Genomic DNA, 22,731 nt, shown 5'->3' on the forward strand with positions numbered 1-22,731 from the left:
ATATGATAATGGTGGTGTCAAACCAAGCACTATTGCTGGATTTCTGATCCATTTAAGAAAGTACCTAGGAATGATTATTACATAAATATAGCTAAGATATCTTTAATGCAAGTTCTAGCATAGGACATTGAGATAAAGAGAATTAGGCCTTTGTTCTCTTTCTATGCATTGAAGTGTACAAAATGTTTACAACACAAATGGCATAAATAATCGGAGATGATCTGAATCATCCATCAGAATGACATAGTAGCAAATAGTAATCTCTGACTTGAAGTTTGTGTAATAGATTCATGGAATACAGTTAAAATCCAAGTTACAGAAACTACAGAGAGAATGAATTCTTAAAAATGAAAGATTTTGAGTTTCAAGTATACAATTTTTTTTTCTCAAAATGATTTAACAAGTCTAAATGTGTATTTGTATTTATCTGAATCAAGTTATTATTTAAAATAAAGATTTACTAAATATTTTTCATCTTTTATTTCTTTATAGACTACAATTAGTCCTTTAGAGAATGCTATTGAGACCATGTCCATGACAAATGAAAAAATTTTGATGATGATTAACCAATACCAGAGTGATGAGAACCTTCCTATTAATCCACTTTCTATGCTTCTGAATGGAATTGTTGATCCAGCTGTTATGGGTGGTTTTGCTAAGTATGAGAAGGTAGGAGTTTAAGTCAATGCAAAGGTTATATTCAGTTGTTTTATATCCTAATCCTACTCGATCACGATACACTTTTGTCCAAAGTGGCAGTGGAAGCTAGGCTGGGAATACGAAAGCCACAAGTCCACAAAGACCCTTATATCCTGATCACACCTGATCAGTAGTCTTTCAAATCAGAAAGTAGCCTAGATGCAATGAAGGTACTGGGAGAGTAACTGAAGCTCAGTATTAATAGCAGTCATGAGTGCTTTCATATGTATTTAATTTATAAATATATATATAGGATTTTTATTACATTTTGTAATGAAAAACACTGTCAGACATCAAAAGGTTTGCTCTGGAGTAAATAAATCAAGTTCATCCTATAGTAGGTCTGTAGGATTTAGATGTAGTTATTATGTTGTTATCAGTGTTTCTCAGCAATTGCAGCTTTTCTGCAGAACAGTTTTTGTTAAAAATGGGAACAGAAATAAAAACTGCTGTGCCAATGTCTTGAGGAACTGAACTGTAGCAAGTTTGTGCCTAAGGCCACCTTGGTTTAAAAAAAAATAAATACATAAAAACAAGAAAGAAAAAGTCAGGAATGTTTAAAAACTCATATTCATTTTGTTTGCATTCTAAATTACTAAGATTTAGTAATGTGGAATGTACTACTCCATTTAGTAAAATGGAGTAGTACAGCTACTCCAAAGCTGTAAAGCTGCAAAGTTTTATTATTTCTGCCTATAATTTCCTGATGGAAAGTATGCACTGTGCTCAGCAGGCTTGGCATGTCAAACAGACTGCAGGTTTGCTGAGTGGATGGCATATATGTATGAATGTATGCACACACCAAATATATATATGCAATAAAAATGATGTGCTCTGGAAGAGTGTGACAGACTGAGTTAGTTGTAAAGTACCACTTCTGTAAATACACGGACAAATGACTACATGTATGCAATATCTAGCTCTGCTTATGTATGACAGTTCATACTTGATTGTGTTAACACTGGCTAATGTTAGTGTAGGGCACTTGAATAAAATGATAATGTATTAATGTAAAATGTGCCACTCCAAATTTATGCTTTTTAGTTTCAGTGCAAGCTTAAAAAACAAAAAAGAATTTGTTTTCTTGTATTAAGTGTCTCAGGCTGAGAAATGTTGGATAAAGACTGAAAATCTTAACAAAAAACAACACCCCAGTTCTCAATTAATATAAGAAAATATCAGTAGCATTACCTGACTAAGGAACATGGATATGTCTCTTTATCTAATAACCAATATTATGGTCACCAGCTGTAGTCACTGGAGCAATCACTGATCTGATGGAATTAATTATTTTTTCTCTGTCTAAGGCTTTCTTTACAGAAGAATATATCAGAGACCATCCAGAGGATCAAGAAAAGCTGAATAGACTTAAAGATCTAATTGCTTGGCAGGTAACATCTTACTGGCAGCAGTTATCTGAGGCTTCCTCAGATTTTTTTTTTTTTTTCCTGTTCCCCTGTAGCATCATTTACATGATTGAATAAGACTCTGGTTAGAAATTTCCTGTGCTATTCCTTTTCTTTTAGAATATATATAGTTGTAAAAGGACTTTCAATTTATAATCTTATTTAGGTATGAATAGTTTCCCTTAAGAAGGACAAAGGATTTAAACCCATTCAGTTTTGATGTGCCTAACAGGAAGCATGCATTCCATTACAAACCTGCTAAGATTACTGACAAAACAGCATTAACCATAATTCCTTACTGTCTGCTGTAGCATGCGATTGCTGAAGTGTTCTTGGGGATCTAAGCAATCCTGTCCTTTATTTTTATTTTTTAATATGTGCCTAAACTGGAGAAATGGCTCAAGTTCAAAATTACATCTTATTTCCTGAAGATTATTATAATTATACTGTCCTTTAGGAGTTAGCTGAAATGTCATCTGAATCAGAGATATTACCCATACATCTCCTTATGGCCTGGGGAAAGCAGTAGGCCAGAAAAGTACTTGAACTTAATATTTAGAGTGGTTTATCAAAAGCCATGTGTAGCGGGCTACATTCATGGTTAAAATAGCATTTCAAAACTCAGGTATGTATTTGACTAAAGTCATAAGGACTTCATGAACTGCTGGGAAAACAAGCATTTGTAAACATCATAAATTGTCTTTGTAAATATATCTTTCTTAGAAATGACTGTTTTGTGTTTTTTTTTGTTGTTGTTTGTGGATTAGTTTGTTTGTTTGCTTTACATTAGGAATCATAAGGAATGCTAGTTGCTTACAGGACTTACTTTCACTCAGTGACCGTTCGTGACTCATGCTACACATCTTTTATGTGACACACAGCATGGAAGACCATTAGTAAATATTTGTTAAGCTATATCTCCAGAGGAAAGCGGAATATTCTGCCTATACTTAGCAGCACCAAGGTTGTTTCTTGTTTTATTTTTAGTGTACATATGATAAGCCAACCAACCTGCAGAGCCCTTTTCTCCTTGAAGAGAAAAATGCACCTACAGGAGATACTAGCAGGAAAAATATATATATATATATATTTTTTCTGAGATTCAAGGGGAAAAGGTTCTTCTCATTGTCCTAAACACTTGTTATGATAACACAGGGTAGAAAAACCTGCTCTCAGAAATCATCAGCTCTATTTGCATTATCTAGTCCAAACAGAAATAATTGGCAACAATATATGACTGTGAGAGACTTGAATTTTTGCACATTTGTAGTTTGTGGAGAAATCTCTAACTATGAGGTCTTCTGAAATGTAGATGACTTAAATGAGAAAGAAGAATTGTTTACTGTTTAAATTAATGTGTACAGGAACTGCTCTATCCAAGTATAGTGTAGTGATCTCTCTTTCATGAGGCATTTAACGAAATAATGTGAGTTGATCTGGTATTTTGCTATCAGAAGTGTATGGCCCAACAGATTAAATCTGGATTTACCTGTCTTCCATATCTCTATTTTATCTAAGCTCATTTTAAAAAAATCCTTCTTACTGTTTTAATCTGATGCCATCTTAATAAAAGGGTACATTATCTCAGTTTTCATGGACCAAAATGAGCAAGAATTAACCATTTATTCCTCTTTCAGAAATGAATCTTTCAGATAGTTTTAATGGAAAGGTTTTTTGTTTGTTTGTTTTTGTTTTTGTTTTTCTGTTTTCTGTATTGTGGTGTTTCTTCCTGTCTCATTTTGATTCAGCTTGGAAATTTCTTAGAGGCACCAACCTTAACAGCTTTCTTCTGTATTGTTGCCCAACACTGACTCTGTATATTGTCACTGACCATCAGAAGTACTCAGTGGATGCTGTACTATGACCAGTGTGGCATTAGAACTAATACAGTTATTTGGTTCTGTCCCCATAAATCCCTTTAAAGAGGACAAACAGATCTGTCTGTAATAGATCTGCTTTAATACCATGTTTTTAAAATGTATATTGAATTGAACTACCAAAAAATATGATAAGGTCAATGGGGAGTGAAGTATACAATATTAATTGTATTTGTATGGTCAGAACACAAAAAGTAAGCATAGAATCTAAGTGGATAAAAAAAAAAAAAAAGGCATTACTGGGAAATAGCTAAAAGTCTGTAGTAAAGCAGTTAGAAAAGGGTAGCCACATCTGTTGCGCAAATCTCATAAATCATCATCTTCAAAGACTGAAGAATAATGAAATGTCTTTATATTTTAAAGAGAAACACCATGAAGTTTCTCTTTGTGACTACACTTATTTTTATTTAAACAACCTGTAGAAGTGTGTCACCATCTTTGAAGATGTTCTGTTTTGTTTGTTTTTAATTGATATTATTACACTGATAAGATAGCAGCTATAAAAGTAGCAATATAAAAGCAAAGAAAGGAATTGTAGGGAAGAGGGGCTAGAAAAGTAGTATTGCTATCATGTTTGCTTCATTGTAAATTTATTTTATTTTTATTTTGTATTTGGTAAGAAAGCTATTCCTTCTGGCAAAGTTGAAGGATTTTTAAGAATTTCAAGTGCAAGGAGTTATTTGATAAACTGATACAGAGATACCTTTTTTTAAATGTCTTTAGTCATGTATTTTCCTCCAAGGCAGTTGGTAAGTTGTTCTTTTAAATCTAGTAGGAAGAGCCAGAGATCTTAACCCCTTTGGTGACCTCTCACTGACCCCATTCTGGAAAAAAGGAAAGCACAGGGACAAAATGGAGAAAAGCCAGCTTGGTTAGTGATGACTGCCTCTGGTCATGGCTTGAGTTGTTCATTTTTTGTACTGAAGCATTATCTTAATGATTTTTTTCTTGATTTGTGGGGAATGGAAGGGAAGTCTGCAGAGTAAAGTCAAAGAGAAAGGAAGAGGTCATCTCAGTAACCGTGCACTAACATGCCAAGTTGCTGTAGCAATTGTAGAACTGATCATATGCTTAAGCTCCAAGTAAATTGATTTAAATTTTACCCCGTCGCTCCTTTACTCGAAAGAGAAGAATTTGAAATGACTTGCCTGGAGTCCAGTTGGTATTTTGTATCCTTACCATATTTCTAGTAAACTATGGCATGCATCTTCATGAGCAGGTAGTCTACGAGTTTTTGCTTTTTTAAAATTCACATGGTGTGTTTATCTCATAAGCAATTAACACAAAATGCATAGGAGAGAAAAAACAATAACTATAGCTGAGCAAGCCCACTTTGCAGTTCGTACTGATTTGCCTCTTTGCTGGTAAAAACTTCTGTGGAATGTCATTGCTCCTGACATTGCTCATTATCAGCTGACGAATCTATCCATCAATAACAGTACAGTTTGGTAGTTGATTTAGCGGATACTTTAAATGCAATTACAGGGATTGTCAGAGCCAGTTTAATATTCTCTCGTTTTCTTCTATTTTCACCTCTTCAAGATACCTTTCCTTGGGGCTGGAATTAAAATCCACGAAAGAAGAGTTTCCGATAATCTTCGCCCTTTCCATGACCGAATGGAGGAATGTTTCAAGCATTTAAAAGTTAAAGTTGAAAAACAATATGGAGCAAGAGAATTGGTATTGCTGTCCTTTTAACTTTTTTTTTTTTTTTTTTTTTTTTTTCCTGTGCTTTCTCTACTTAATACTTATCTTGTTCTTTTCTAGCCAAAAGCACATATACATTTTGGTTTACTTGTAATCTGAAAGTAATTGGACCTGAGTTTCATCGTCAGAGAGTTGACTAATTCTCTAACCTATCAAATATTCCTCCGTTGGAAGATTTGGAATATTTTATTATTTCCATTAAAATGCAATTATTTTCTGTCTTATAAGGAAGCAAATTCTTATATACATTCTTATAAAAGCAAATTCTCATGTTTCTCCACTTTGTCATATTTGTTAGAAGCTTAGAGCATTGATGTGCAATTGGTCTCCCTGTGTTAGCCACTTCCAGCTGTGTTGCAAAGTAAAATCTATGATGTATATAAAACTAAAAATATTAGTTGAGACCAAACTGAAATGTATGGGAATTGGATAGCTTCACAGAGCCTTTAGACAATTATTCAATAAAAGTCTATCTGAGCTTGTGCAGGCTAGCAAAAAGGATATTGTTGGCTGTTTTTCTGTGACACCGTTTGCATTGGAAATTATTTTAGTGTTGTCTTTAACATTAATGATTTCATAAGGGAATTTATGTATTCTTTTAAAGGGGAATATAATAGCAAGTTTCTAATCTAAATTATGGGTACTGTGCTGTGTCACACACCTATACGATGTGAATTGCAGATATTTCTTCTGTATGTTCTTGTTATATTCAGTCTCATGTCACCAAAAACAGAGGCTGTAATCCACAATTAGCAAGGTTGCTTAAGCTTGAACCCTTCACTCTTTTGGGGATTAGCAATTAGGAAAGAGCAACCTATTTAAAATTTTTAAGATTTTTCCTGAAGTGGTCTATGAACAACACTAGAGGTGTAGTATCTGTTGCACTCCTTTTGAATGTTCTTTAATTCGTGGTACATAGCAGCAGAATATGTTCTGGCACGATTAGTGTTCTTCAAACAAGGACTAACTAAAGCTACTTGTGCAAGCAAGTGCTCTAATGGCTTGATGTAGGTCTGTTCAGAATTAGATCAGCAGACACTGTTTCAATTTATTTTTTTTCAGACACAAAGTTAATTACATAAATTGTAGTTTATTTAGCTGCTCACTTATGATAGCATTTGAGAGGTGTTTAGGCTAAGAGCAAGAGTTTATCCAGAGAGAGGAAATAATCACAATCACAATAACTTCAGTTATGCCAAATGTTTGCTACACATCTGTGCTATCTTTAAAACCTAGAGAAAAGGGATGGAACAAGGTTCACACAAACTTGGTTGATAAAATATGTTTATCCTTTCTATTTTACAGCCAGATTTTGATGACAAGAGAGTAGGACGTCCAAGATCAATGCTGAGATCCTATCGTCAGTTGTCAGTTATTTCACTGACTTCCATGAATTCAGACTGCAGTACTCCAAACAAAATTGCTTCAGAAAGGTTGGTTACAAACGTAATACTATTTTTCTTTCAGTCCTGTTTTTTAACCAGTTTCATGGGATGAAACTTAAAAGATTTACAAGAAACATAAAAATACAAAAAGCATTCAAGTATAAATCCCACTAGCAGTCTTTTCTGACTATGCCAAAATGATACATAACTGTGGCTAATATTTCCTATGGCTTTAAAGATACATTATTTCAACCTTAACAGACAAAATACACTTGATTCTCACTCAAAAAGACATTTCCTTTTCATGAAACAAATATTTTATAACTTAAATGGGGGTTGGAACTATATGATCTTTAAGGTCCCTTCCAACCCAAGCCCTTCTACGATTCTATAAATGACAATTTGAAAAACACAAATATCTGGGTTCTTTTGCCTCTTTGAGTCAATACAGCTTTTAACTTGCTATCTTCTTTTTGTGAAAATTGGAGAAGAAGAGGAAAGCCTTTACAAGCTTACAAGTGAAGAGGTAGAACTTTTTAGTAAAGCCTGTCATTGTTAAAATGTTTTGCCTAATATGCTTTCTTAACTGCAGCTCTAGGATGAAGGCTTTATAGTTTGAAAACAGTTGTAGGTGTGTTCATTTAGCTTTTTCATCTACAAGTTGTTTTGACTGCTTAATAAATTATCCTTTGGGCAAATAAAGCCTTTTTCACAAACGAAGCAGATATAAAATTAATCCTGCTGAGCAGTGCTTGATTATGATTTTTGAAAATTCTAATCTTCTTGAGTACTATCTTGAATACTATCTTGAATACTATCTTCTTGAGTAGTTGTTTTTTAAAAAGTAAAAAGTCCAAAGGTGTATGATGCTAACTTGGAAGAGTATCTGCTTAAGGCTCCACCATCTTCTTGCAAATTTGGCTGCCAGTTCAGTGTTTAACACTACTTAGTTAAATTTTAAATGCTCATAGGTTCTGAGGTTTCTAATAAAGATGTGTTATGAGATTCCCCAGGTGTTCTTCCTACTCTTTAACTTCCACCCAGCAAGGGTGTTGCACACAAACATGATTTGTCATTTCTGCCACCTCGTGTCCCTAACAAAGCAGGGCACCTCCTGTGAAACCAGACAACTACATATAAGTAGCTAAATCATGCACATATTGTTAATTCTCATTATATTAATTAGTTTCCAGGACGGGTCAGCAAATTTAGAATACTACCTTGTTTTATCAATTTGTAAGTTGTAAAATAATTTGAGCCCTATGTGCAATAGGATAATTTCATTAGCAGAGCGGGAGTAAAGCTATACCCCATTTCCCACTTGTTTTTTTCTTAAATAAAGAGTAGCCCAATATTTAAACCCGAAATATTCGAGGAATGGAGGAGGGTGATTTTGTTTTATCAGCGGGTATGAGTATTGCTGCCTCACATGGTGAAATAAATAGGAGGATGCATTTAAAATGTGTGTATTAAATTCCTGTTCAACATCCAAAATAGCATGTCCTGCTTTCAGCACCATCATCACCCCACATAAAGCTGCCGTATGAGCTCTGACCCTGTTTAGTTTAGGAGTCCTTGAGCTAATGCACACATCTTCAAAGAGAAATTTGCACTTAATATTTTACAATCTTTGCAATATTTTAAGACATTGTAATACCCCCTGAAGGCATCTTATTAGCAACTAGAGTTGCCAGCTAAAACATATCATATACTTTCTGCCAGTGTGTGCAAGGTTGCATTGAAAGTCAAAAGAGATCACCTGCATTAATTGAGGGTGAATCAGAAGTTCAAAAGACTGTAGAAAAAAGAGTATGGAAAATGGGGAAATGATGTCAGAATACCAGTGGCTTTTAAAATATTATTCAGCAACTTTTCTTTTTTTTTCTTTTCTTTTGCTCCTACAGCTTTGATCTGGAAGTAGTGCTACCAAAGCCAGTAAAATCAGAATCAGAGGAGAATGGTCTACAAATTAATCCTCACCCTGAAGTTAAGATGAGGAGGTCCAAAAAAAGAACAAAAAGAAGCAGTGTGGTGTTTGCTGATGAGAAGACAGCACCTGATATTTCTGTCTCTGATATGAAATGTGTATGTTACTGATTTAGACTTGTATTTTATAATCCATAAAAAGAGGACATTAATCCCTCACTTAGCAAAAAATATATATTTCACATAGAACTCTAGCTATCAAAAAAAATGAAATATGCAGGATACAGAAGTGATATGACCTGCCATGAAAGAAATTTGCAGGATACTAAGAAGGGAACAAATCAATGGAAAACTTGGAACATTTCTATGTGCTAAGGATGACAGATAACACAGCATTGAAGCTGCACAGTTCTGAAGCTTGCTTAACTTAAAATGGAGTACTACGTTGGGAGGGTTAAGGTAGCTTTCCTGTGGAGAGGCAATTCACTGTGCTGACATTTCATGGCAGCTCCTTGTAGTCAGGGCTGTTTCAAAAGTGATGAGCCCTGTACTTTTTGTACCTTGTTATGGAACATGCAGCTGTTAGGAAATTGCAAGATTGCAAACAGAGTTCTTTAAACGGTGCCAGAATGAAATTTGGAAGCACGGGCATCTCTTGCTTTGTAGATCATCTTGAATGCCTTACATAACTTACACAGTGCATATTTTTTTTTTTTTTAACGCTTTAGTCCTCAGGAGACTTTTCTTCTTTACATGTAAAAAGAAATAATACAAATCTGAAAGATGTACTTTTGATAGGCAAGCCCTGCATAAATTAAAATGTCAGGCACTACCAGACTGTTGTGTTACATGGAAAAAGAGTGCAAGTCATTTGATCAAAAAATTTTGGCAGAATCATCAAAGGCAAAGTGAATTGAATAGAAAGCTAAGATTCTTTCAAAGGATGAGGATCTTAAGTCATAGCTCTTCTAACTGTTCTAGTAAAGTCTTACCAAAGATGTTGCTTTATCTTTGCATATGAACTTGAAACTGGCAAGCAGTTAAATACATGCCTGATAAAGTATTTTCTCTTTTTCTTGGTCCAAGATTTCAGAGATCCCTAAAAGAATAAAGGGAAGGTGTATTGCAGACAGAAACTATCAAATGGATGTGTTCGCCTGCCTTTTCTTACATTAAGAAAAACATTTTATTCATTGCAGAATTGTGTGATTTCACAGTTGAGAAAATTTTGAATGGAGCAGGAAAAGCCTCTGAAATAGTTTATTGGTCTGTCTGGACATTTTCTGGGCAGCACACTACAGCAGGAAAAATGCCCTGCATTACATATGTCCACAACTTCCCTATTCAGCAACTATATTTTGTTCAGATTGTAGTCACTAGTTTCAAAAGGCAAGCCATAGGTTCACAAATCATAGTAAATGCGTATTATATAACAGGTTTAGGTTCTTAATTGTTTGTTTATGCAATATAAACACTTATGCATAATTTCTTCATTCTTGAGTGAGGGGGTGAGGAAGGTTGGAGTTTTTCATATTTTTGCTGCTACAGAGTGACATACTCCTACTGAAAACAGGCAGTACTAGAAATCTAACGCTATGACAGAAGAAAATACTGATCTTTGAACGCTGCGCCCAGACCTTAGTTGCTTGTGGAAGAGCAGTGCTCCAAGGAGTGTTTGAGTTGAAATATTTTATGCTGTTTCACTGGGAGAAGCTACAATAAAGCAAACACACTTTCAGAAATAAAGGAAGAATTACTTCTAGCTAGATCCTGCAACCTGCCACGTGTCCCTAGTCTTTGAGCCTAAAACTGTGGTGAAACTTGTAGAGGATTATGGTTGTCTCATGCTCTCATACAAGAGAGACAGAAAGCACGCAGGCATGTTTTGAGAAGCAGTAGCATAGAAACCAAGTAGCATCTTTGCCCTTTGTCTAAAATAAGTATAGATACACCTAACTGTGTAAACTGTATATGGCGTTGCAGGATTATTATTATTATTATTTTTGCTTCAGAAAAGTAGTGACAAGCCTTGTAACAGCCAAACTTACTACTACATAAATTTGATAAGGAAAAATGTTTTCAAAACTTCATTTTACTTTGCCAGACACAGTCAGAGCTGGCTGATGGTGTACCAAAGACGGTAGAAACACCATTCTACAGTTTCAGATTACATAATCTCTTCTAGCTACCTTTTTAGAGTATGTCAAATGAGAAGTATTAATCTAACTAGAAATTCCACAGAGAACCAGGATTAGGCATGTTTATTTATTTATTTATTTTATATGCTTTTCACAAAATATTGTTTTGCATAGATATTTGTTTTGCATATGTCAGTTCATCCGTTCATCACTAGGGGATTTTTTTTTTTAATCTTTTTTTTAATTATTATTAAACAGCTGTCAAGGAAATACGAGTTCATGAGTGACACCAACCTCTCAGAGCATGTAGTGGCACCTCAGAAGACATCTGTCCTCAAGCAGATGAGCTCTGTCAGTCGTTCTATGCCAACTATTCCCGGTAAGCTGCTTATAGTAAGATGATGAGCATTCTGCATTTCTTGGCAACTTAAAACATAGCACCGAAGTGTTTGCTCCAAGCAGAAGCAGGTAGCAGTCTCTGTGTGGTTCTGTGGGTCTAAGGCAAACGGTACAATTTAAGTGTGTATTGTACATGTGAGGCTGGACTGCTACTATTGCTTGATAACTCTGTGCTGCCTAGTAGTAACATACTGAAAGTCTTATTTCTGGAGCTCTGGATTTTGCTTCCTTTTATAGTGTGGGCATTCAGCATGCCTCAAAAGAGGCAAGGATTATTCATCTTCCCTCATCTGAAGGGCTTCACTTGCAGAAGGAAGGGCTTCTGTAGTCTTCAGTCACAACTCAGTGCGAGAGGATTTGAAACAAATAAATGTTCTGTATCTTGTCAGATGATTTTCCCCAAAGGTTGCCCAATATTAGGAGTTTCAACTGATGCTATTAATGTTAGAGAGGAATCTTGTGAGCCTTGCTCACAGGAAGAGGAAGGAGAAACCAAGTAACCAACCAGTCCCCTAGAAAGCTTGATAGCTGTGTGATAAAGAAGGGAAAAATGTAAGTGAAGGTGGAACTCATTTCTAGGTCAAGGTATACAAAGAAAACATTGCAATATTTCAATATCCTTTTCCCCAAACTTCTTCCATAGCACATGCAGTTCTCAGCCTGCTCTTCATCTAGCCCTGTTATTGTTCTTATCTTTCCAGATGCCTGTAACAGACACTTAGTACAATGCAACAGTAATTTCCTGCCCATATTGTCATAGCCTGCTGCTGCTTCTTTTTATCTATTTTTCTTCTTTGAACAAATTTATTGATATATATTTTTTTTTTCACTCTTCACTTTCAATGTAATGAAGTTTAGTGTTAAAATTGGGAAATTTTTACTTATTTTTGTATCTGAGAATAAGGTTAGATTGTAAAAGTCTCATTTCTCTCTAGCAATTGCAGTAGTTTATTTCAAGTTCTACTTCACTGTGCACTCTCTCCATTGTGTTTTTTTTTTTTCTTTTTAACCAATCTGTTTCTGTTCTAAGGATTAACTCTGTCCGTCAGCCCTGTGTCACCTGATGAAACAATTGCATCACACAGGCTGAGTCAGCCAGTGTTTCCTTCCACCTCAGACAGTGACAAGAAAACCGTCAAAAAAAAGAAAGTGAACCAATTATTTAAAACAATGGTAAATTCTGTGTGTCGGGGGGGGGGGGGGGGGGGGGGGTAGTTTTACCTCTTCAAATATTTTAAGCTATTAAAATCAAGTCGATTTAAATTTCCATAAGCCTGTAAGTGAAACGTTTATCTTTTTTTTTTTTTTTTTTTTTTTTTTTTTTTTTTCCCACACTTCTTTTATAAGAGAGAGGAGTGAAAACTGTGTAAGAAACATTTGCCCCTGGCTGTGCTTTCTGGAATAAGGGTGTACTTCATACGCTTAACATAGGAAGGCACAGATGTGCAGTTCTGCATCTGTTCCACAAGAGGTCTCATTTGACCTACCAATTTTCTATGAATTACGCAACACTTATTAGCAAAAGAGGAAAGCAATTATTTTTAGTTCAATTTAATTACACTGGGCAGTTTACACTAGTATCAGAGTAAGGTAAGCATAGCATATACAGTAAAACGTGCAGAGTGTGAGTTAATTTCTGGTGTTAGGGATGATCATTAGAAAATAGAAATTGGCTTACACTGGAGTAAATTGTGTTGCTTAAAACAATTTACCTTCTTTCCATGTAGTAAACCTTCCTTTTGTTTGTGTGGAAATTTCAAAAAAAAAAAAAAATTTAAACACCATTGAATTTAAACAACAACAACAAAAATACAGCTATATATCTATTGCTATCTATATATTCAGTGCAGTTATCAAAATTCAAAAGTTTCACTATTTTTTCAGGTAGTGGAAGGATATAATTCAATGAAGATGCTGCTATCTACTTATGTGTAGTATCTAAGCATTCTGTGACACTTGTAATATTTTATATATCACCTGTGTGCTGATATTTCGTATTTCAAAGTTTACATATTCATCAATTAGTTAGTGGAGTTTTTAAAGAAAAAAAAAAAAAAGAAGAAGAAGAAGAAGAAGAAGAAAGGTACCTTCAGGAAGGTTAATCAGCATTTAGGTATTTTCATACTCTTATTTTCCAAATAAGAAAAAGAATACTCTTAATTTGAAGCCAGTATGGTTTCAGTGATGTTCGATTTATCGGGGTAATGCTCTTTTAAGACTGAGGAATAACAGCTTTTCAGCATGATCTCTCACACTTTCAAACCTAAACAGCATACAAAATGGGGAAAAATGTCCCGTTTTTGAAGCCTGAAAAAGCATTTAATAAATCCACTTAAAATTCCCTTCAATAGTGCTGCCACTGAAATAACGTGGACAGGTTTAAATACAGGTTTATGGTTTTGCCCGATAGGGAAATGAGTTTAACATATCCACAATTTGGTCAATGTCTTTGTCTTTAGCCAGAGGTTAAGGACAAAATCTAATAATTAATATACATATTACTGAAAGCAAAAACATTAATCATATTAACATATGGCACTCTGTTCCTCTGTTGTTGTTTTTTTTTGCAGCGTATTTCCAAAGTTCTAGAAGATGGAAAGCACTCTGTGGAGCACCATTTCAAATCTCCGTCTACAGACCTGTAATTAATTCCTGTAATTAAATGACCACTTTTCAACCAAAAATAATTATATGTACATGTATGTATATATCCTACTCTAGACCACTGTAAAGAAAGGCACTGATAACATAAGTGACTGAGAGAGAATATAAGCAACAGTATTCAGGGTTTTGATCAGTTATGTGATATAAATACAGGAATAATATTTGAAGCATATACTCCAGGATGGGTTCACTAGGATATAAAATGAAAGTTTATTTCATTGTGTGCTCCCTGGTGATAAAACTCATTCCTGGGAAGAAAGATGTTAAAAGGCCATCTGCAGTGCTTACCATACAATATAAGTCCTATCCTGTTCTTTTCAAAGAGCACAGAAGTTATCCTTTTGTGCAGCTTGTATAGGCACACTCCACTTATCTTTAAACTACTGCTGGCAAGGTTGTCAAGGCAACCGATGGCTCAGCACAAAATAGTCGCTGTGAGTATGCTCTGTGGCTATAGTTGGATTTACAGTCCTCGGGTCCCTCCGCTGTTCCCACCGCACTGCTCTATATCCTCAAATCTTTCTCAGGGTGATGTCCATGATTCTGTCACCATATGCCCAAGTTATTTTCAGAACAGTGGTTACTGTATTGAACACGTGCAAAAGTTTATTTCCACATGTACAAGTTGATTTTATGTCCATCAGTATGATAGATACAAGCTGCATTTTTCTACTGTTCATCAATAAAATATTAAAACTTTATTTGCCTTGAACCTTTCTCACTGGAATCTCTAGATGTCATCACGTATGTGTTAATAGCATCTTACTGACAGCAAATGAACTCTACAAGCCCAAGGCTTCTGTTTTCCAAGTAAGTTTTCTGTGTCCCCACAACTCAAGAGGTAGAGTTGGAAGATAATGCCTTATCAACATGAAGATAGACAGCACAGGTCAGCATCTCATTTTTCTTTAAACCTGCCAGTTATTTCTAAAGGCACGTATATAATCCAAAATTAAAAGTTGCCATTTCAATGGGTATGGGGAAGAGAAAGAGATTAACGTTATTCTTGCTGGGTGGTAGAATCAACGGAAAGGCAACTTTGGTTTGCTCTAAGCCTAAATATTGCTCTAAACAATCTTATGTTCAAATTGAATAATGTAATTAGTTTAGACTCTCGTTGCTAGTTGTTAGTATGAGGCTGTTTTCTACAGAAATAATTAGCAAGTGGGAAGTTTGAAATATTTGCCGTTGAAGCTAATACTTCACCCAAAAAAATTTTTGCCTAAAATAACAATAGAGAAAAATAATGGGTCCAGTTTTAACACTAACTATGGAATTTTTGCCATGAAAATTCGCATTTTTTTTCTTTCTTCATTTGCTTCTCACAGCAACTTGATAGTGCTTCTGAAGAAGTATAAAGGAAGAACAAAGCTTTTCTAGAAAAACAAACTCAGTTTAATTGGGTGGGTATCTCAGTAAAAAGCTGAGTGGTGCATGTTTTGCGTCTTGCTAACCTGGGGGAAGGAGGAGGAGAGTACTCAAGTTGTCCTTCGCTATTATTTGCAGATTCATTGAAGAAATATTTATATCAGAATATTTTTTATATATACGGAATATTTTTTTCTAAAGAAAAGGTTTTATTTTACTGGTAATGAGTGAGGAAAAAATGATTTAGCACCTGTTTATTTTGTAAAGATACCTTAAACATTAGACATACCTTAAACAAGAATTTAAGGACTGTGGTACAAAATAAAAATGTATGAAGAGTGGAAAAGAAAGAAGAGCCCAGAAACAAATGCCAGGAAAACAACATCAAAAGGAAGTTTTGTGTTGAGTGTATTGTTGTTGAGGTTCAAGGGTCAAGCTTGTGTTCTGATTTGGTTAGTGTAATTTTTAATGCAGGTTTTAGATTCACGCTTAGCAAATATCAACAAAAATTGTATTAGTTTGTCCAGTATCACAGATTCAAACTCTTGCCAGACTGATCTTGGGTCTATTTCAAGCTTATGTAAATCAACTCTGAGCAGAAAAACAATAATAACTCCGAAAAAATATAGATAAATATAATACAGATAAATATAATAAAAAAATATAATAAAGAACAAAGCATAAAACAAGGCATACATGGACCCAAGATTTAAAGGATGTTGTTTGAACATCAAACTCCATATCCACTCAGAAGTTTCCAGAAACTGTGCATGCTGACATTAAGTCCAAATAAACAGCAAGTGATGCCCTGAAATAATGAAGTACAAGTGTGCCAAACTGGTAACATCTATTTTAAAGCATAAATCTCAACACTGATTATTGTAATTTCTGTCAAAAGCTGAACAGGCCTTTAGCTCATGTATGCAGAAGGGGGTATTCTCAGGTGGCATCCAACTTTATTTGACTTTTTTTTTTTTTCATGAGTGAAGCACAAAGAGTAGAAATTTACTTCAGGATAGGCTTTGGCTGCTGTCCCAGGAATTAGGGAAGCATGTGTAGCTTCACCTGTAATCTGTATGGCTCCACCACCTCTCAACATGCAAAGTCAGAAAAGCATTTATGGAGATGACAATGTTTTCATGTGTGTTTTCTGACAGAGTTCATTTCAATTCTCGCAGACATTTCAGATAGACTGGACAGTAAGAGCCTAGCTTTCGGGATTGCTTGGCACTGAGGTAATGATCGAGCAGCGTGGGTCTGCAATAATCTGTGTTTAGCATGGGATAGAAAAGGCTGCCTGTACAGCTACAGTTTTATGTGTTGACTTGCAGAAAGCTATCAAGCCACAACAATGTAAGATGCATTTAAGCTGCATGCCATTATGTTCAGTTAACTAGATTTCTGTATTTTAGACACAGGCACTGGGATTTATCTATGATGGAGTGATCTAGCTCCAGAAGAGCTGCTGTCAGTGGAGTAGGAGGTCTGGTCTTAGATGGCAAATGTTTGCATTCTGCTATATCAAGGTATTCTGGAGCATTCTTAAATTGATTTAGCACTAGCTTGTGTGTTCAATCTGTCCTTGTTTGCACTACTTAATGTACAGCAAACTGTACAAGTTCTCATTATGAAATGACAACTCAATTATTCAGGCTCTTTTGAATTTAGTGCTCTTAAAAATTCAGTAAAAATCAGCTGGGGTAACCTGGAGGAAAGTGTTCAGACTGGAGTCAGTAGGGTCATGTTTCTGAACAGTGGGAAGGAGAACTTTCATAAAGATTTTATGGACCCCAGGAACACATTTTGTTCTTCAACTAAAACTTAATGTGTGATACATCTGTGTATTTGTTGTAGGTACTGCTTGTCAGTGTTTTTTTTTTTCCTGTATAATTTGCAATCTGTAATCTTTCCTGTTAAAGAGTGGAATTTTGGGTGAAGTAATGGGTACCATGCTGCTTGTTCACTATAGAGTCCATGGATACATTCAGTATCATTGGATCTCTGCTTTCATTTTCCTTGTTGATTCTGTTTGGGCTGACTTTTGGGTTTTCCTCTAGTCCCTGTGTTACATTTCTTTAAAGAGTCATTAAGGCAGGGATTCTCACTGTTTGTCTTGGGACACCACAGTCTTGCACACAAAAGAAAGACTGGATTTTTTCAAAATTACAGAAGTGCAGAATTTTAAATTAACAAAGTTCATTTTTAGGCAGTTAATAGTTGATCACAACAATCAACAAGTTAACTCAGAGCAATATGTTAAACTAAAAATAGCAAAATGCTGTGTAAGTAAAGTTGCCCAGATGTATTATTAATGTGTCATGTGAACTCTGTATTCTTAATAGTGTGGAGGACAGAGTTGGGATGGTGTCCTACTTCATCACGTTAGAATTGATAAACAAGAAATCAGGCACCATCCTGGCCTGTGAAGAACAGAATTCATTTGAATTAACTTGGTAGAATATTCTGCTTTCAATGAGATTTGAAATGCAGAGGCCATTTGCAAACAAAATTTCTAACACAAGGAAGCTGAAAGGGAGTTATACCGGAAAATTTTCCTCAGTCTGGAGGGCATCAAGTAGGCCGAGCGGTAATGGAATTTTTAGCACCAGCTGCTATATTCTGCTCAGTGTTTTCAGGCAGCAGCCATTTTATTGTAAACACTGGCTGAAGAGCAGTTCTGAATGTGAACTGGCAAAAGTGGATAAATCCATGCCAAGCACTTGCTCACAGCTCTTAGAAGAACAGGTAATGGTTAGAGGTTAATGCTTTTATGTCATGTTACTAAAGTTACTGAAATCTCAACAACAAAACAGATTCAGAGGTCGAGGTACTCTCCTTATCCCATTTGCTATTCACAACTTTTTCTCTTTAGCTATTTTGCTGCTTGCTTCATTGCTAGTGGGAGTAATGGAACAGAATCTTTCATTTAAAATGAGTTTAAGGTATATGCAAGGCACATCCTGCACTAAAATAAATAAATAAAGATTTGGAATGATGATGGAAAACTGCCAAAGAAATTAAATTGGAATATTTGACTTTATAAGTTTGAATGTGATTTTTTTTTTTTTTTTTTTTTTTTTTTTTTTAGCAATTGATGGCTGGTAAATTTTTCAGCAACAACAGATTGTACTGTGGAATTTACCAGCCATCAATACCCAAAGTCATAATGAGATCTGATATCTATTGCACTGATGAGCATTAACAACTGCTTTGGAATAGCATAAATCACTAATTATCTTGTTGTCCTTACAACTCTGCAGAATCTGAATCAAAGCTGGTCACTAATATCACAATATTGCAGCAGCTCTATCGTGCTTATCAAAGGATTATCTGCTTATCGAAGGATTTTTACTTCAGGCTGAGTCAGAGCAGTGGAAGCATCTTTGGCATCTTTGAAATCAAGATATAACTTGAATCAATCTAAAGGTAGTTGAGCTCTCAAGTAAGTTTGTTCCACCATGATCATGGGATAAGGGCACATCTAAACGAGAAACGCTGTTGCATATGTTACTAAAATAGCAAGGTAGGATGGAAGAAGGCAGTTTTGTTTATTATTATTACTATTAAGTCAGCTGAGGTCCACGATTTGTGCTTAAAGTCATCTAAACGTGTAATTTTCTTGCTCTTTCATTTTAAGCATTTTGGCTTAACTAACAGGAGAATAATTTATTTTGTTGTTCCAGCTTCAGGGTAATGCAGGTGAAAAAATGTCCCGGAGTCTGGGTCTGCGTATGCTGACATCAATACAGGAATCATCTAGGCCTAGGGCATTCTGTTGTAAAACCATATCCCAGATTTATTCTCCAGGCTGTAGGAGAATAAAAGTAATGATTTGCTATTCAGACACAGGGTCCTTCCCATGCAGAAATCAACAGAATTCAGCTAATTTGAAGCCAAACTGTCTTTTGAGTCAACCCTTAAAAAAAATTAAAATAAAATAAATCACATTTATGACCAAGAAGGACAAATAGTTTAAGAATCCATTCTCTTGTTAATTTTTTGGAGGTGGATATCTCCATCTTGCTATGTAATTATTTTCCCAGGGATACAGAATCCTCCATTTAAAAAGCTTACCAGCCATCTCCTATCCTTGTTGCCTTGAAATTGCACTGGCATTATTAGAGTATTCATTTGTATTTTCCTTCCAGAACTGAGTTCCTACTTGCTTTTGAGCATTCAAAGTCCTTTTAAGAGAGAACATCGAACAACATCCCAGGGGCTGCCTACAAGATGTAAGGACTTCAGCATTTGCAGTGTTTACTGCTATGGGGTGACTAGAGTAGTTCTTTATTGACTCATCTGTAATTTTCTGTTCTGATTTGCTATCATCATGCAGTGTGCGCTAAAGATTAACACTGTAAAGGAATAATTATTCTGCAAACAAACCTTAGGTAGACTGTGGATTTGGTGAACTTTAAAATATTAGATAAATGTGATCATGGTTTCAGGCAAGTAGGACAGTTTCATCTGACCGAATTGGACCAAATTATCTGTTTTCAATGCTGTTTTGTTCTTCCAGGATAGCAGAAAGCCTGCTGTGCCTTGAATCATCTTTTGTATGTCTGAGCCTAGAGTTGAATAGTCACCGCAAGTGTCCATTCGTTAACAAATATAGTTTCTGTGTTAAAGACTTTTTTCTTGACTAATAGTACATGCCCTATAACATGCCCCATTATGCATGTGGGTATTCAGCCAGTGTTTACTAACAGATCGTTAATGACTCTAACAGTAACCTTTCGCACTAGTATGTTTTTATACGTAAGAATAGAAGAAGAATAGAGGTGCTCCAGATGCAGTTCTTTTTGCAGGTTTGGTTGTAAACTGTCACATGGTAAATCATGTTATGGTTGGATACCCTGGTTCTACAAATATTTAGGTATGTGAAGTCTTTACCACATGACTTTAGTTGTTTTGACACGCTGAGTAATACTTCAGTAGTGCTTTGACACATGCTATAGTACTAATGCATAAAGCTTCAATTTGTAGAGTCTTTCTTAAAAACTGCCTTTAGACTTTAACAAGACAAGAAAACAGAACTATTAGAAATCAATATTTGAAAACAAAAGAGCAAAGGAAATGAACTTGAAATATTTAAGTCTCTTAACATACCAGAGAGTTTCTGCACAGAATTTTAAAGTATATGAATGATTTTAATATGGAAAAAGTTAAAAATTATTTATATATACCAATTGTTAGTTTTACTACTCTCAGAAATTAATAATCTCTCTGTATATAATATTGCTAAGCAGACAGTGATTACACTAGTCTAGAAACTTACAAAGCTAACTAGGCTAGATCTTAATTCAATAGATTTTACATTTTCAAAAATTGTCAGTAGGGGGGGGTAAGTGGTTGCAGTACTGTGCCCATATATGAGAACAAATTACTGATGTGCCTACCCAGATAGCAGGAAAACCAAAGTGGAGCAACTGGAAGTGCAAGGATTAACAATACTGTAAACCATCCAATTCACAAGCTGGGTGATCTTAGTATACTGCAGTTAAATCTTGGTTAAATTAAAACAACTTAAAGTCTACCTATGGCTGGGTGTGTCCATAAAGTAGTTCACTGCACTTAGACTTGTACCAGTTCACTCAGCCCTTTTAGTTGCTAATTAATTTCCCCAAGTGTGTGTTATGCAAGTACCAAAGGGCATAGAGAGCACCATGAATAAAAGCCCCCGGCCCCGCGCGAGGTTTTCTGAAAAATCCATTGTTCTAAAATGTCTTTTCAATGAGCTGAAGCTGATTTGTTTGCATAAGCAAATACCTTGATGCTGAAATCTGACTCAAACTGAAGTATTAGCCTGTTACTAATTTTTCTTTGGTGTGTATCTTATTGAAATGTACAAGAATTTTAACTTTGAAGGTCTTTGGAAAAGTGTACTGATTAATTTGCTAGGTAAACACAGCTGATATTCATGCAACACCTCATTGGATTTTAGAACTATTTATCTCTAGTATAAGTAAACTTTTAGAGTGGCAGGCACAGAAGAATAAGCAAATCATCTGAAACTGGCAAGCATTTTGGCAGTTTGGAAGCTGGTAAGAGCAGTAAGGTTGTTAAAATATGGTTGATTGAAGAGTCTGTATTTGTACCAGTTTCCCAAAACTGAGCAACACCACAGATTATAATAATGAGAGGGATTTAATTGCAGAATCTGTCCACCTCTGGTTTAGATTTGAGGTATCCCTCCCTCCCAGGACTGAGCATAGCTGTTTACCTAAATGCAGAAGAGCCAGAGGCAGCCAAATGGAGGTTTCCGATTTCTTGCTGCCTACTGCTTGTCATGACTAATACCTAAGTCAGGGTACTCCTAATCCCCCCTACCATATTATGTGTTGGCAGGATCATGGAAGGTCTTTGTTGAAGCAGGAGTTATGACTTCTCTTACTATCACAGTTCTCATGGTCACAAAACACCAACCAGTACCTATAAGGTTTTACAGTCTTCTAAAATCACTGTTATAAATGTTGCTTGAAAAATCCACAGTGCATTTGCTCTGAAAGATTAAAAAAAAATGTTAAGGTAATTTCAGCATTGCCACATTAATGACGCTGGTCCAAATGGTATTACATTTTCCATTAACTTAGTGTTCAACCTGCATTTCTACAAATAAAGCTCATCTTCCTTGGTTTGCAATACTGTTCTACATTTCCTGTGCTTTTGCAATGACCTTGATATGGCTTTTTGTCCGCTACATCTTATTTCTCCTGATTATGTGGTTTATTTTATGCATACACTCTTCTGATAATTATTGAAACAAGGGATGAAGACTTCTACAAATGCTTTATGAGGTAACTGAGAATATAGGTGATTTGCCTTTACGTGAAAATGTCTTACTGAGTGATGCTGAATTGTTTCTGAATTCCACGTGTGAATTGTTTGAAACAAGCTGCATTGCTTGGTTTACTGACTTGCAGATATACTCTCTTTTTAAAAATGTTTTTCCCTCTTCTTTGTGACCATGTGAATAAATTAAATGAACTTTTCTTCAGTAAGGTGTTAAACTGTGATAATACACCTGGATTAGGTTATATGCAATGTTAACAGTACAGCCTAAAGCTTCATATTAATTAAAAATACTGCCAAATAATCCTGTGGTCCACAAATGTATGTATTACGATCTGGATCAAGTATAAACATTTTCTGGAAAATTAGC

At 35.2% G+C, this 22,731-nt stretch overlaps 1 protein-coding gene across 1 annotated transcript in view; it reads left to right on the forward strand.

The window, feature by feature from the left end:
* Positions 1-15,441, forward strand: part of DOCK2 (dedicator of cytokinesis 2) — a 188,221-nt gene extending 172,780 nt beyond the window's left edge. Inside the window, exons 45-52 of the mRNA XM_035338697.1 lie at positions 493-669; positions 2,007-2,090; positions 5,525-5,662; positions 6,995-7,122; positions 8,979-9,159; positions 11,397-11,517; positions 12,568-12,710; positions 14,108-15,441. Of these exons, the coding sequence (XP_035194588.1) occupies positions 493-669; positions 2,007-2,090; positions 5,525-5,662; positions 6,995-7,122; positions 8,979-9,159; positions 11,397-11,517; positions 12,568-12,710; positions 14,108-14,182 (1,047 nt within the window). The 3' untranslated portion in view covers positions 14,183-15,441. The remainder of the gene's footprint in view (positions 1-492; positions 670-2,006; positions 2,091-5,524; positions 5,663-6,994; positions 7,123-8,978; positions 9,160-11,396; positions 11,518-12,567; positions 12,711-14,107) is intronic.
* The last annotated feature ends 7,290 nt before the right edge of the window (positions 15,442-22,731 follow it).

The sequence above is a fragment of the Oxyura jamaicensis genome, chromosome 13 (assembly GCF_011077185.1).
Source record: "Oxyura jamaicensis isolate SHBP4307 breed ruddy duck chromosome 13, BPBGC_Ojam_1.0, whole genome shotgun sequence".
In the NCBI taxonomy this organism is placed as follows: domain Eukaryota; kingdom Metazoa; phylum Chordata; class Aves; order Anseriformes; family Anatidae; genus Oxyura; species Oxyura jamaicensis.